This window comes from Piliocolobus tephrosceles, chromosome 4 (genome assembly GCF_002776525.5).
Source record: "Piliocolobus tephrosceles isolate RC106 chromosome 4, ASM277652v3, whole genome shotgun sequence".
In the NCBI taxonomy this organism is placed as follows: Eukaryota; Metazoa; Chordata; class Mammalia; order Primates; family Cercopithecidae; genus Piliocolobus; species Piliocolobus tephrosceles.
In genome coordinates, this window is record NC_045437.1 from 153,495,840 (window position 1) to 153,511,077 (window position 15,238).

The 15,238-nt window shown below is 39.4% G+C and overlaps 1 protein-coding gene across 4 annotated transcripts in view; it reads left to right on the top strand.

Moving 5' to 3' along the window:
• Positions 1 to 2,234: 2,234 nt before the first annotated feature.
• TRPC7 (transient receptor potential cation channel subfamily C member 7) overlaps positions 2,235 to 15,238 on the top strand; it is a 141,906-nt gene continuing 128,902 nt past the window's right edge. For all 4 annotated transcript variants that reach the window (XM_023193813.2, XM_031935409.1, XM_023193824.2 and 1 more), the window contains exons 1-2: positions 2,235 to 2,526; positions 10,362 to 11,139. In XM_023193813.2, coding sequence (XP_023049581.1) covers positions 2,525 to 2,526; positions 10,362 to 11,139 — 780 coding nt within the window. In that variant the 5' untranslated portion in view covers positions 2,235 to 2,524. The remainder of the gene's footprint in view (positions 2,527 to 10,361; positions 11,140 to 15,238) is intronic.

The following is a 15,238-nucleotide window of genomic DNA, read 5'->3' on the forward strand; positions in this document are numbered from 1 at the left end:
ATATGGTTTAATTTTTAAATAAGCTTATCAATATTGAAAACAAGGACATTATTCATGTCAGAGTTTTATGAAAATACACTCTTGGCTGTTTATTAAAAACAGAATATAATGAGACTTCAATTCCATCATCAACTAAAAGCCACAAACCAGTATTCTTTTAAAAGTATTGTATGATTAAGAGTTATCTCATTCTACACTACTTCACTAATCATGATCATGAGGATCCCAAAATCCTTTTGATAATATCAAAAGGATATTATCACTTGTCAGAGCCAATCTTCTAACTTTTTAGTTGTGTAAGACACTTTTATCAGCTTCACATTTGTATTTTGTTCCACACTTCATTGCAATACTAAACAGCTCTTAATTCATTAGCATTTTATTCAAATGCATTAAATCTACTTGTTTCTGATTCTAATAAAAAATAAAATTTCTGTATCCTTCAAGCCTGTAATTTTTTTAAAGAAAGTCTTAATTTTAGAAAATTTCTTTTTAGAATGGTATTTTATCCAACAAATCATAATTACTAATATTGTAAACTTGTGTGGAGGCTTATAAGAATAAAATTCATTTATTGCCAGTCTTTGGAGGGTTTTGTTGTTGTTGTTGTTGGTTTCTTTGCTTTTCAAGACAGGATCTCACTCTGTCACACAGGCTGGAGTGCAGTGGCATGATCTTAGCTCACTGAAACCTCAGCCTCCTGGGTTCAAGTGATCCTCATGCCTCAGCCTCCCAAGTAGCTGGGACTACAGGTTCATGCCACATTTCCCAGAACTAGAGAACTACCTTAACTTCTCTTGAGCAAGCAGAGGAGAAAACTTTCAAACTGGGTCGAACATTGTGGCTCATGCCTGTAATCCCATCCCTTTGTGAGGCTGAGGCAGGAGAATAGCTTGAGCCCAGGAGTTTGAGACCAGCCAAGGCAACATAGTAGGGCACTATCTCTACTAAAAAATTAAAAATTAGCTAGCTCTGGTGGTATGTGCCTGTATAGCTACTTTGGAGGGTGAGGGAAGAGGATCACTTGAGCTTGGGAGGTCAAGGCTACAGTAAGCCATGATTGTACCACTGTGAGACCCTGTCTCAAATTTTTAAAAACTTAAAAGGAACATTCAAACTTATCATGCACACCTTAAGTGTGAGTTCTTTGGGGTTATTTGTATATGGTTTTTCAATTAATTATCACCACAACAATTGGTAAAAGATATTATAAACCCTATTATTACCCACCATTCACATATGAAAAGACTGAGATTCAATGGGTTTAGTGTCATGTCTAAAGTCACACAGTTAATAAGTGAATCAAAATCCCAAGGTCTTTTCCCACATACCATGTTATATCCAGAGAAAATAGTAGTAGCATATTAATCAACCAATGAAATCTCATTTGGATGTAAAACTAGAATGGTCATGTGTACATTATAAGCAACTCTTTATCCCTAAGTATTATACGTGCACACAGCAGCAGTTTTACAGAGTGTCAGTTATTAAGCCGTGCGTTGATTTCAGAGAATAACCACTCTGATTTATTGGTCAGTTACCCAGGTAGATTGTAGAAGCAATTGTGATTTTTCTTACACAGGCAATATTTCAATTAAGATGGTTTCTCTCCAATGATATCATTAAAGTACCTCAGTGTTTAACAATCATAGACCATTTGGTAACATAGCAATTGGTGAGTGTGGGAACTGTTAGGGAAATGGTATTTTGGATTGAGAATTTCCTTTCAAAAAGTGGAAAGTTGCAAATGAAACCTAATCCTTTTAGTCTTGTTACTAATGTGAGACTTGCTCTACCCCACTGAACCAAAATAGTAAAGTTGGAAGATACATCACTCACAGAAGACAAAGTGTGGTGTGGTGATGAGACTTATGAAAGAAAACTACTTCTATTGCTCTTTAGGCTTATCTGGTTTTAGTTTTCTTTTTAAACCCCTCCCTCTGTAAACACACAGACACAACAGGTAGGAAACCAACTCATTCCTCATTTGTTTAAACCAATGAGTATTCTGCCTCAGAAACCAGAACATGCTGCCTTATATAACGAGGTGTGTGTGTGTGTGTGTGTGTGTGTGTGTGTGTGTGTGTGTGATGTGCTATTCTGGGACAGAGGAAGGGGCAGGTAGAAATCCTGAGGAGCTATGGTAAGAAGAAAGAGTTGCTACCTCCCTTTCAAGCTACGTCGGGAAGAGGGGGTGGGGACTATACCAACACATCACCACGCCGCATGCCACTCTCACACACAGATGCTTCTCCGTCATGTTCTCTGGGAAATTTCCCCCCGATTAGGAAAAGGACAGTAACACGGTTCTGCCTCGGAAGGAGAGTTTTTACCATTGCAGCACAAAGAACAGCGGAGCGCGCTTTCACATCGTTGCAACTCCACTCACTTGACCAGCTCTATACTTCAGCACCACGGAGAGCGGTACACCCTTGGCTGCCACCCATGGGGAGCCAGATTCCCGCAACTCAGCACCGGATTCCGGTCATCTAGAGGAGGAACAAGCCTGCGTATTATACCCTCAATGTAAGCAGCTATGATGGTTCTTTCATATTGATCTTTTTTTCCAGTAGAGGTTGTGTTCTCGCTACAATACGGAATTGAACTTTTATTTATCAGCCTTCTTCCTCTAGTGCACTGCTTAAATTTTTAGATAGAGCTGAGGTCTTTCTTATTTGTTGAGTTGGTAGAAGAAATTTTTTTCTTTCATTGAATGTCTAAGTTTTCAAAGCCATTTAGAAATAGACAACTCATCTCAGTAGCCTATTCCTTTTGTGCTAGAGTAATACAGTTTTATTCCTAGAAGAGTGTGTATGTGTTGTCTCTTCTTTCCCTTCACTACTGACAGCTTTCTAATGTATTTATATGGTTGTATATATCATAATATAAATATGGGGTTGAGAGAAGGGAGAGGGTTATATTCTAATAAGCAGCCACCATTAAAGAACTACAGGTGGCAAAAAAGAAAATTGTCATTTTTCTTTTTTTCTTGCTGAAAATATGATCTGAGCTATATATCTCCTTCAGACATCCATTTCAAAATAACAAATATGCTCCTAATGAAAGAGTTGTAATCTAGGCAGAGCTTTGAAACTCTGAATCTCAGAATCTCCCCTTTAAGTTTGAAGTTGTAAATTCACTTACCTATGATTGAGTAGACACAACCAAAATGCTATTGCTATTAATTGTAATTTAAAGACATAATGGATTCAGGGTAGATTCAGAAAAGGCAATAATGATTGACCCTGCCTGGTGGCACTCAGTGAATTTTTGCCTCAGAATGCCACCTGCTGGTGAGTCCTATTTCTGAAGCACCAGGCACACATCAGATTTATGAATGAATTCACATTAAATCCAGAATATTCATTATGGATGTGGTGCAAATCCAATCTCCAAGATCTTTTTAACAATGATATTGATTCAATTATTTAAAAACTTACCAAAGTTCTATGTCACAATTGACTTTTCATAAGTATTTATTTCCAAAAACACTTGCTCCTAAACTTAGGGGCATGTAGACTAGATAACTCCTTTAGGCAGTAATTAACCCAGAAAAAAATCAGAACTATGTGGAGCCTTGTTGAGGCTAATTGCAGAATGCATGTGGTATCTTGGATGAGAGCTACCAGGAGCTCTTGCTTAGTAAAAGCAATCAGCATTTCCCTCCATATAAATATTCAGCATGTTACTTTTTTTTTTAGTATTGTCATTTCACAATGTAAGGACCTCTCTTACTTTCTCGGTAGTAGATGTTTATTTCAGACTCTTATCACAGAGGTCAGTGAAATCATCAAAAGGTTACACATATCTATTTTATTTCAAGAAAAATCTTTTTAAAATATAGAACTATCAAAACTTGTTTCAGCTCCACCTGGAGCTATACACAATGAGATACAGACATCCAGTTTCATAACTTCCAACTTCCAAAATAGGAAAATCAGGATTTTAAAAGTAAAAAGAAAAATAGAAGCACATATAAAATGCTAGTTATATTTGGATAGGTGGTACCTAGGGCAGTTTGAAAAAAACTGAGGATAACTTCTTCTCTAAATGATGTTACTTGGTAGAAAATAAATTACTAATAGAAACATTTATTAACACTCAGGAACACTAGACAATATTTTTATTCCAAGATGCAATGACAAAACCATCCCACATTAGTAGAATTATTTGGAAAGTATATCTTAATGTAATACATTTTAATGAGTAGAAGAAGGATACTTTGCTTGTTTCCTGTAGGATTAACTGGTAAAATGTATGAACTCGTGTATATCATGGGGGTAGTTAGGTGGGTATCTTTTTTTCTTTATTTAAAGTACATATGTTTTACAAGCAAATTATTATCAGTAGCTTAGGTGGGAACTTAAATGCCTTAAATCCACAATTAATATAGTTGTAATAAGCTAAAATAGAGCTAATAATATGCAATGTCATTAGAGCACTTACAAGGTGATGATAAATAGTTTACGTTCACTATCTCACCTCAACTTCAACAGAAAAAGGAAGGTGATACCTAGAAATAAGTTGGATGTCTTTGAAAATATGTAAAAATTTTCAGAAGTAGTATGAAGAAGTGAGAATGTCTCAATTTTCTGCCTCAGTCACCAAAGGATGTCATATGCCTTCTGATATTAGCTGCTTCATCTAGCAACTTATGGGCCATAATTTATAGTGGAGCTAATTAGAAACTGATTTTACTTAGGAATTCATACCTTATTTTAAATGTTGTCAGTCATAAGTAGGAAATAACAGTTACAGAATTATATGGCTCCTATATTTTGTGAGAAGGAAGATGCTGGTAAACACCAACAGCTCCAACGTACTGATCTTCTTAAATGACCAACACAGATTCAGATATTTAGGAATGAATTAAGTTGGTTGACCAAGCACCATGTGCCAGGCGTCAGGAGTATAGGGCACCAGGTGCATATGCCATATACATGAGTATTCCCTACCCTCAAGGATCTTGAACTCTAGTGGAAAAAAATTATAGTCTAAAGAAACTCAGAAAAAAAAAAAAAAAACAGAAAGACAGAAAGAAGATGGCTGGCAGTGGCATACTAGCCAAAAGCACAGACTTTCAAAGCAGACAGACTAGACTCTTAACAGTGAGTCTACCACTGGCATGTTGTGTAGCTTCAGAAAAGTGGTTCATTAATTTGACCATCACTTCATCATCTGTTAGATGGGAATGACAATAGCACCTAAACCATGTAATAGTTTGTGAGAACTTAAAATGATAATGCATGTTCTCAAATGTGTCGTGTTCGCTATACATTTCTAATCATCTTTGCTTAATGATTTATGTACTTACCTCCTTTTTTATATGTTTATATTTACAATTCATTCATCATTACATTGCCATTTTTCTTTACAGTCTGGCATTATTGTGTTGAGTACCTATAACATTAAATTTATCTTTATGTCTTATTTGAAAAATAAATGAATAAATAAATATAAATGACAATGCACGTAAATTACTCAGCATGTAGCTGGCACGTGGTTAATGTGAAACAAATGTTAATCACTATGATTAAACAGTCATTCAGGAAAATAGCTAAGCTTATTAGAAGATAATTTATTTAAAACAGTAATTTATGTAAAGCAGTTAGGACAGTGCCTACATGGTAAAAGTGTAATGTATGTTAAATATAACTATTGTATAGTCATTTAGAAAAATAGCTAAGTTGAGTATATCAATGTACAGTAAAATGTGAGACAATTCTAATAATTGTGTATTTAAGTGCATTGATAGGTAAGATTTTGATCATTACTGTCATGGACATTTGTATAAAGTGTTACGGTATCCAGGGCATTTGGTAGACATTATTTAATCTTCACTGTGCTCCTGAGGAACATGAGGAATGGGCTTTATCACTCCCGTTATTTTGGCAAGAGAACTGTGGTTTAGAAGAAGACTCCAAATAACTTGACTATTTTATCACTGTTGCTCTAGACTAATACTCAGAAAACGTACTCTTGGGAGAAGATGCACAGAGCTAAGCTGGGTTTTCCTGGGTGTTTGATCTGACTCCTAGATTCTGTTTGGTTCTATTTCCAGTAGGGGAATATTACAGGCTGAATTGATTTTAAGATTGGATAATTTCCATAGAGACCTTTGATGCATGTAGCAATTTTAGAAAAGGACAACAAATATCTCTAAAAAGACATTTTGATTAAGTGGCCTTTTCTTCTTCAGTAATTAAGCAGTTTCTGTCTCCAAAAGGCTTTATGGCCATGCTCATGTGCAGCTGGACTTAGGGCACAAGATTCATACTTTTCTTGGATCAATGACATCTGGCTTCCTTCAGACTGGCTGATGCATCTGTAAGAGCAGCTTGATAAAAATAGCAACTGAAGGATCAAGAGGGAGTTTAATAATCAGTCCTCCTCTCATATATGGTTTTGTTTCCACTGGAATCCTTCTTCCGAATGACATCAAATGTCAATTGTATGCATTTCTGGAAAATGTAAAACATAGTATCTAACTGGGGTATTTAATCACTCATTATCTCAATAACACATGCAAACAAATATGCATTTGTGTTCAAAGTTCACTTTTAAGAAAAATACTAAAATAAGGCAATCAAATTCCAAATGCATTTTAGGGAGATTCATTTTGCTTATCATTGGCCCTAAAACTGTGATAGGATCACCAGAGTTCAGCAGCACATCTGATTCATGAGTGTGAGCTTTGGCCACCAACTGTTGTGAGCCATGTGACTATCTGACACATCATCTTTTGTGGATTCTTTCCAACCCAAGTGATATATATAGCTAAAACATGAATATCTGTGATATCAAGATTAAACAGCAAGGATATGGTGACTGAATATATTCACAAGTGCATAAATGTTTAAAAAGCATCATTAGCAGGATATTAGCGTAAGAGGTAGTCAGAGCTAATAAAAAGCCCACAGTGAGGTTAAAAGGCCTCCATCAATATCTGCATCAATTCTCATGGCTTCATAGTCTATTGTGAAGCCCCTCACATTGGACGCAATTTCACTGAGTAGCACATGCCATTATCTGTTTATATGCATACATGACTCTAAGGCTCATAAGGTTTCGTTTTTAACGCTAAATTCTGCTAGGAAAGGAGCAGAACCGACAATTTTGTGAGCATCCAAATGTGTTTCAAGGCTGAGGTTTTAAAGGCTGCAAAAGAGTCTTGTTTATTTCTTACTACATCTGGGTGTCTGCTTTCAAGGTCATTCAGAAAAATGCATGTCAAATGGTGAGGACATCTTAACATCTGCCAAGTACTAGCTATACACATATATTCTTTTCTTTGATAAAACATAGTTATTATAGAAACATCAACATTTATATGATGCCCTACCCTTGTGCAGAAATTATTTGTCCAAAGTCTTAGGACCTAAGATTTAGTCTTTTCACTTGGCCTACCAGAATTTCTTCACCTAAAAGATAAGAATGCTAATACTTTGTTTTTTATGTTTTGTTTTGTTTTGTTTTGTAATGAGTGGAATGAATAAACAATGCTTGAATATCCTTTAAGTTTGTAGGCTGCAGTGTCTGTGATATTCACATGGACTCTGAATTTAGATTGGGTACTTATGTGTTCCTTGTGAAATATTTCTCTGCTATGACTTGGTTCAGTAGTCATTAAATTTCCTTTGAGTTAATCTCTCCATGGCTTGTTGCTGTGTAATAGTTGGGTATCCTTGACCTTGTAGTCTGACCTATTCTCCCTCTTGAGCAGACCTCTAATGGAAAAGTGACGTGGAATCAAGCTGTAGTGCCGGCTTCTTCTTAGACAGCTGCTGTTTCGTATCTGACACACTGCTCAGATGCTCTTGAGTGTAAACTGCTTTTTCTCAGGTTGAGTTGTGACGGCTAAGTCTAAAAAAGTGTTTCTGAGAGAAGTAGAAGACTATTGTAGGACAGGCTGAGTACTTCCATGAAAAAGGTTATTATCAGTCTTCCTTGGGTTCAACTTCTACCTGTGTGCGTGTGTGCCCAGATGACAGGCCTTGTAACTGAGTCCATTACATCTCCTGAAACAAAGCCTCTTGGGAATACAAGTGGGGTAACTGCTTAGCTTTCAACTCAGTAACTTTCTCTTTCTGAAAACCCTATAATAATAAGTGCCTGCACACTATTTGTGAATCTTTCTTTCCTGTAAATGTTTCTCTGGGATTCCTAATCCACAGTCTGCCTTTGGTACCAATGAACAGACTGTCTCTGGAATGATGGCATTGTTGAAAAGAATGGCTCAGAAGGATCTCATGAACTTGAATTCTGACAGTCTTTTCCCCAGCAATCTTTTATCAAAGTGCACATTTAAAAAGTGGACGGTGGTTCAGACACTCTTCCTAAAGGTGTACAGAGCTCTCTATTAGGATTTATCACCCACGGTTGCCTTTTGAGGGAGTTGCCCGTAATTATTCTTTTTATTTTGTGCAGATAAAGAAGTTGCTCCACTGTATAATTTAGCAGCTTTTCCCAAGGGAAGTGTGACTCAGCTCCAGGCAGGATTAGAATACCAAGATCTGATCCCCATTCTTTGCTTTATACCAGACATACGGCCCCCAAGGAACTAAAACCAAAAATGTTTGAGCAGGTTGAGCAGGTCAACAGGTAAAATGAGCAGAAAACTAAATGGAGTCCCCAATTTAAACATTCACAAGGCTAATTGCATGACTTTTTGAGATCTCAAAACATTGGATTTAATTTTACAGCCTTTCTCTGTAATCATTTTTGTTTGATTATTTTTTAAAAATGGCTAAAGTGAAATATTAAGTATTGTTTATGCATGAAGACATAACGAATTTTTTAAAAAGACAATTCTCTGGGACCATGGAAAATAGTTAAAAACAAATATCCAAGTACTTACTCTTTAAAAAAGATACACTCTTGTTAATATTTATGCCATTCTAATATTCTCTGAATAATGTGAGTGGAGGTAGAGTAGAAAAGAAAAGTAGAAAATACAGGTAGAACCAATTGGAGAATCAACAACATTTAAGATGTCAAAGTTGGTAGAGGCTTAGGAAATATCTGGTCCAGCTCCTCTATTCCATAGTTATCTGAGATCTAGAAGCTGGGACCTGCTCAAGGTCTCAAGCCTGGCTAGAGATGGCATATCCCCAACTTGAGCTTAAATTACACAGTAGCTGTTATTGTCTCTAGTTTGCTGTTTCAACACCTTGGCAATGTAAATTTGGGTAACTTTCATTGTCCAAGACTGGCAAATGGTGGAGCCAGGATTCCTACTCTAAACCTCCTAACTCCAAAGTCTGCCTTTCAGCCTCTCTACTCTTAGTATCTTCATCTGAGGATGAGGATAATAATAGCACTTTCCTCATAGATTTGATGCAAGAATTATACAAATTAATATATGTGAAGCTCTTAATATAATACCTGGCATATAGTAGGTGCTTAATAAATGTTAACTGCTATTATTAGTAGCATTAGTATTAAACTCTACACTAGGCCACACTGGGAAACAGCAATAAGTAAGAAGGGGACCCAGCATGTAAGTTGAGCTATTTCTTCCATCCATATAAAAATCCAGGCTCAATATTAAGAAGCTAAGGCTGAATTCTCTCAGAAGGGTTGCTTCAGTGGCCATCAGCAAGTGGCAATGATTCTAGTCCTGCTTCCTGCCACATCTTGCCCTTTAATAGGTGCTTACATTGCGTGTGGACCAGAAAGCACTGTCCCCATAGAGAATAGCACAGAATGTAGAAACAGACACGTGTGGCATGCATGCATGTTGCTGCAGTTTTGCCATGGTGCAGGAGCTCATTCAGGGGGAGACATCTGAACCGAAGGCAGCCGTATGTGTGATGGCCAACTCTATGGCACAGCCCTTGGAGACCTGGGCATAAAAAGAGGCAAGAGGGAACAGAACAAAACCTGTGTTGACTTATACTTTCTACACACAAATTACCTCATTTAATCCTCCTACAGACTCTGCAGCACATGTAAGTTATCCACGTTGAGCAGATTGGAAAACTGAAGTACCAAGGGGTTTAGTGGCTCTCTCAACTTTATACAAATGGAAATAAAACCAATAGCATTCAGCCATACCACCATCCCACGCCCATCCTCTATCTCTTATTAGGGTCCTTCTAAATCCATTTTTCAGCCCTGCCACCCCGTCTCCACCCAAGGCATATAGAGACAGACAACTGAGTCATATTCTACCACTTGAAAGAAATAGTTCAGGTAACCCAGTGTGTCTGAATCTTGATGATTCAGACAATAATTTGTAAGACTGCACAATTCCTCATAAGATTCCAAGCATGATATTCTTTGTGTATCTCAACCATTGTGTGCTCTACTGCTAGGGAACCCGCAGGAAAGTAACCAGGCATCTTTGCCTTGTCCCATAGGTTGGGGAGCAGCACCTTCAAAAACATGCAGCGCCGGCACACAACGCTGAGGGAGAAGGGCCGTCGCCAGGCCATCCGGGGTCCCGCCTACATGTTCAACGAGAAGGGCACCAGCCTGACGCCCGAGGAGGAGCGCTTCCTGGACTCAGCTGAGTATGGCAACATCCCGGTGGTCCGAAAAATGCTGGAGGAGTCCAAGACCCTCAACTTCAACTGCGTGGACTACATGGGGCAGAACGCGCTGCAGCTGGCCGTGGGCAACGAGCACCTAGAGGTCACGGAGCTGCTGCTAAAGAAGGAGAACCTGGCACGGGTGGGGGACGCGCTGCTGCTGGCCATCAGCAAGGGCTACGTGCGCATCGTGGAGGCCATCCTCAACCACCCGGCCTTCGCGCAGGGCCAGCGCCTGACGCTCAGCCCGCTGGAACAGGAGCTGCGTGATGACGACTTCTATGCCTACGACGAGGACGGCACGCGCTTCTCCCACGACATCACGCCCATTATCCTGGCGGCGCACTGCCAGGAGTATGAGATCGTGCACATCCTGCTGCTCAAGGGCGCCCGCATTGAGAGGCCCCATGACTACTTCTGCAAGTGCACTGAGTGCACCGAGAAACAGCGGAAAGACTCCTTCAGCCACTCGCGCTCGCGCATGAACGCCTACAAAGGACTGGCGAGTGCCGCCTACTTGTCCCTGTCCAGCGAAGACCCTGTCCTCACCGCCCTGGAGCTCAGCAACGAGTTAGCCAGACTAGCCAACATCGAGACTGAATTCAAGGTAACTCTCCCACTTAGTACCCTGCAGGCAGGTTGCTCAAGGGGCTCTTGCGCGTGTGTCCAGTGCAAAATGGGTTGTCTTCAAATCTAAGAAAGGGGGAAACCTCGGGATCTTACTAGGCAGGCCCAGGGGAGGAGGGGAACACATCTCACCTGTCAGAGGTAGGCCTGAGGAAAAGCAGCCCTCTGGGTGAAATGTTTCAAACTACATAAATGCGGTTAAGAACTGACTTGAGTACAAATCCATGCAGTAAAAGACCAGTGCAGGCAGGATTATGTTGTGGTTCTGATGTCAATGCCTTAGCTCTGCCTCAGGGAGCTCAGGAGTGTCTAGGATACCTAAGGACCTGTGGTTATTTCCTAGTGCAAGGCTTAGACTTCTTGATTGTTTCACCTATGTGGCTCTGATTTGTCTTGTTCACATCTCTGTCTCATCCTGGAATGTTTTGATCAGTCTCAGTCTAACAGGAAGACCTGGCTGCAGCTTTTCTTAAACCTGGGAAGCTCTTGCCATTTTCTTGTCAATGGGCTGAGGAGGTGGTTTAGGAAAATAAAAATGAAAGCGTCTCTGTAGAGTTGAGTTTGTCAACCTAGTAGATGAGCCCAGGTGAAAGTGCTGTAATTCAATCACCCTGAGAACACCTTGACCTGCCAGGCCAGCCTAGAGGATGGAAACCCATCTCCAAAGTGCATTTTTCAATAGCAGGCCTGTGCTTTTTTTGTCAACTGACATTCCACCTGAAAGAGAAAACTTCCTAAAGTAGGAAATTCTTTTCACACAGTGTTTAATAAAAATAAGAGCAATTTTTTTTTCTTTTTTGAGATGGAGTCTCGCACTGTCAACCAGGCTAGAGTCCAGTGGCATGAACTCAGCCCACTGCAAGCTCTGCCTCCCGGGTTCAAGCCATTCTCCTGCCTCAGTCTCCCAAGTAGCTGGGACTACAGGTGCCTGGCACCATGTCCGGCTAATTTTTTGTATTTTTAGTAGAGATGGGGTTTCACCGTGTTAGCCAGGATGGTCTCGATCTCCTGACCTCATGATCTGCCCACCTCAGCCTCCCAAAGTGCTGCGATTACAGGCATGAGCCACTGCGCCCAGCCAAGAGCAAATATTTAGTGGGCAGTTATTGTGTGCCTAGCACTAACCACCTTATCTATACGATCTTATTTAATCTTCTCAGCAACCAGATGACTTGAGTACTGTTATTAGCCTCATTTTATATGAAGGCACAGAAGTAGACAGAGGATCATATAGCCAGTAAATAGCAAAACCATTGTTCTAATCTATGCACTCAGACCCCAGAGTCAACTCTTAGCCACTTCAGGAAACTGAGGGCCAGAGCCTTGCTTGTATATCAGGCTTTTCAGGTTTCACTTGTTTTTACATGAATGATAAAGGATCCTCCACTGCAGAAGGTATAGCTGGAAGAGTAGGAACCACAACTGGGCTCATTATTTCTCATCCTGCCATTCAACCACAGACTATCATGTGCTACATGCCATGCAAAGAGGTATTGCACACAGAGCTGTTACCGCAAGTGAAAACTTCATGATCCAAACTAGATGTCATTGGAGGAGCTGCCCTGTATGGCACACAATTATACGGCCAAGAATGGGTACCAGCTCATAGAAAGGAAGGTTCTCCTGGGCCGCATTTTTCAGGGAGGGCTCAAAGGAGATGTAATTGGGTTGGGCCTTAATGAGTAGGAGTGGTTGGGTCATTAGGAAGAGAGAGTAGGCATTTGGAGGAGGTAAGTGAAGATAAGGTCCAGAATGGGCCAGAGCAGGGAGGGCGAGTAGTTCCATGTGACTCAAATACAAGCTTCCTGTAGGCCATTCAGGAGAGATGTTGAAGAGATCAGTTGGGGAAGGATCTCAAAGGACCCAGCAGGTCAGGCTGAGCACTTTTAAGGTTGTCTTGTAGGAAAGGGAGAGCGGTGGAAAGTTTGTAATTAGGGAACTAAAGTGATGAGAACTAGAGTTTGGGAAATTAATTTGTCTGATAAATAAGATTAATTGGAGAATTTGGAGTGTGAGGCACTGGGACTGAAGAGGGAGAAAATTTTGTTGTATGTAGGTGAGGTCATGGAAGCCTCTCTGTAGGAAGACGCTCATGCCATAAGCCAGGGACAGAAAGGCCAGGCCAAGAGGAGGTTGCAGGGCCCCACAAATTGGGACTAGATAAGAATTCTTTAAGAAGTTTACTTTATGTCATCTGTCCTCCATCTGAGACCCAACCACTAAATTGAAGCCACTTCTCTAAATCCTACATTGTATGGTCTCATCTGAAAAACTTGGTGGATGTAGAGGTAGAGATTACTGAAAGAAACTCTTAAGGAATATAGCCTCTTTTTTCTTTTTTTCTGTACAATAAACCGTACTCACCAACATTAAGGTCAAGGATGTGCTGAGGAAAATTGGTTGAACTTTGCTTGTTGCTCAGTCTTCGGACCTATTCTGCATTGGCCATGTGAAAGGAATGGCTAAACCAATTAATTCAGATATTTCAAGCCAAAAAGTTTTTTAAAAATTCAAGCCAAAAAAAGATTTTTTTTGGATTAGATTATCTGGAAAATTGCACAATTCTCTACTGTATCTGGGAGCATGCCAGCCTTGCTAAATGAAATGATACTAAACTAACATTTGGAATTACATCTGAGCCAATTTTTTTTAGTAAAACTCAAATCTGGCATATTTTAGTATTTGCACTATCTGAAACTGGAACTTCATTTGAAAGCATCTACTATGATATTTTGATTTTAAAAGTAAATATGAAAATTGTGGACAATTTTTGATTTTAAAAGTAAATATGAAAATTTTGGACAATTAAGAAGACCAGTAACGTAATGAAAAATCCTTTCTACAATGCAGTTACTTGGAACAAGAGTTTGCATTAATACATTTGCTGGCTATTAACATCCACCTAGTCACCTTTGTTTGAAGTGATGTCTTTTGGATTGTCGACAAATGGCACATTATAAATTAACATAACTGTTCCTTTAGTACTTTATTACTTATTCAGCTCGCCTTATATGTGCATTCCTGATATTATAAATCTTCTCAGAGGAGAGTAGCTTAGCAGGAAAGAAGTCAAATTGTAATAAAAAAAATAAAGAGCAAGAGAGTGTCTTCTCAAATGCACTATTTCTGAATCCGTTCTGCTTTCAAGGGACCACATGTTGCTGCTTGTAGCCACATATTATGGAGATGATCTGATGCCATGAATTGTGTAAAAAACTATCAGATGCTTATTGGAAATGTCATATGTCATCCTCCACATCCCCTAAAATACTCATTTGGGGAAAACCTCTTCCTTACTAGGAAGCATCATCCATGAAAAATAGTTTTCCCAGGCTATTGTTTTTGAAGTTACTTTAATTTATCACCAGAATAGACACTAGTCATTAACAAAAATTGCAGCCAATGTCAAGGTCTTCAGCAAATTGTGGCTGGAGTTAGATGCCTGCTAGCAAGTCATTATTTTTTGGTGTAAAAATTATGTAGCTGTTCAAGGATTTTCTTATGTCTCTCTAATCTTGGATCTAGAAAGATATTAAAACTCAGTGTGGTCACTGGGGCCTCCCTGGTGCCTTGTGTGGCGCCCAATAAGCTAGTGAGCATTCCAGAAATACTTGATGAAGGGAATAAAGGAAATCCTAAAAGGATAATCATTTCAACTAATGAAGCACTTGACTCCTTTTCTTTATGGTTTAAACTCTTCCTCCATGGGTGGATTTAATAGCGGCATTTGATGGACATAGTGAAACGAGGAAGCTGTAAAGAAAGTTACAGGCTGGTTGGGGGGACAAAGTCCATACACATTAAATAGCTGTTCCCAATCATTTGCTTCATTGTATGGTGATGGAGGGCAAAGTGTGTCTTCTTGATCTTCCCCACAGTACCTAAAATGGGTTTTGGGAGCACTGTCAACAAATAACATTTTGGTTGATTGGTTTTTCCATGCAGTAAGAGCCAGAGAAAAGGAATATTAGTGTGAGCTGGACTTCTCAGAAGTGCTTCATCCTTGTGGAATATGTGCTCTCTGTGTAGAGGCACCTAGAGTAGCAAGGAAAAATAAAAAAATTGTCTACTTCAGTTGG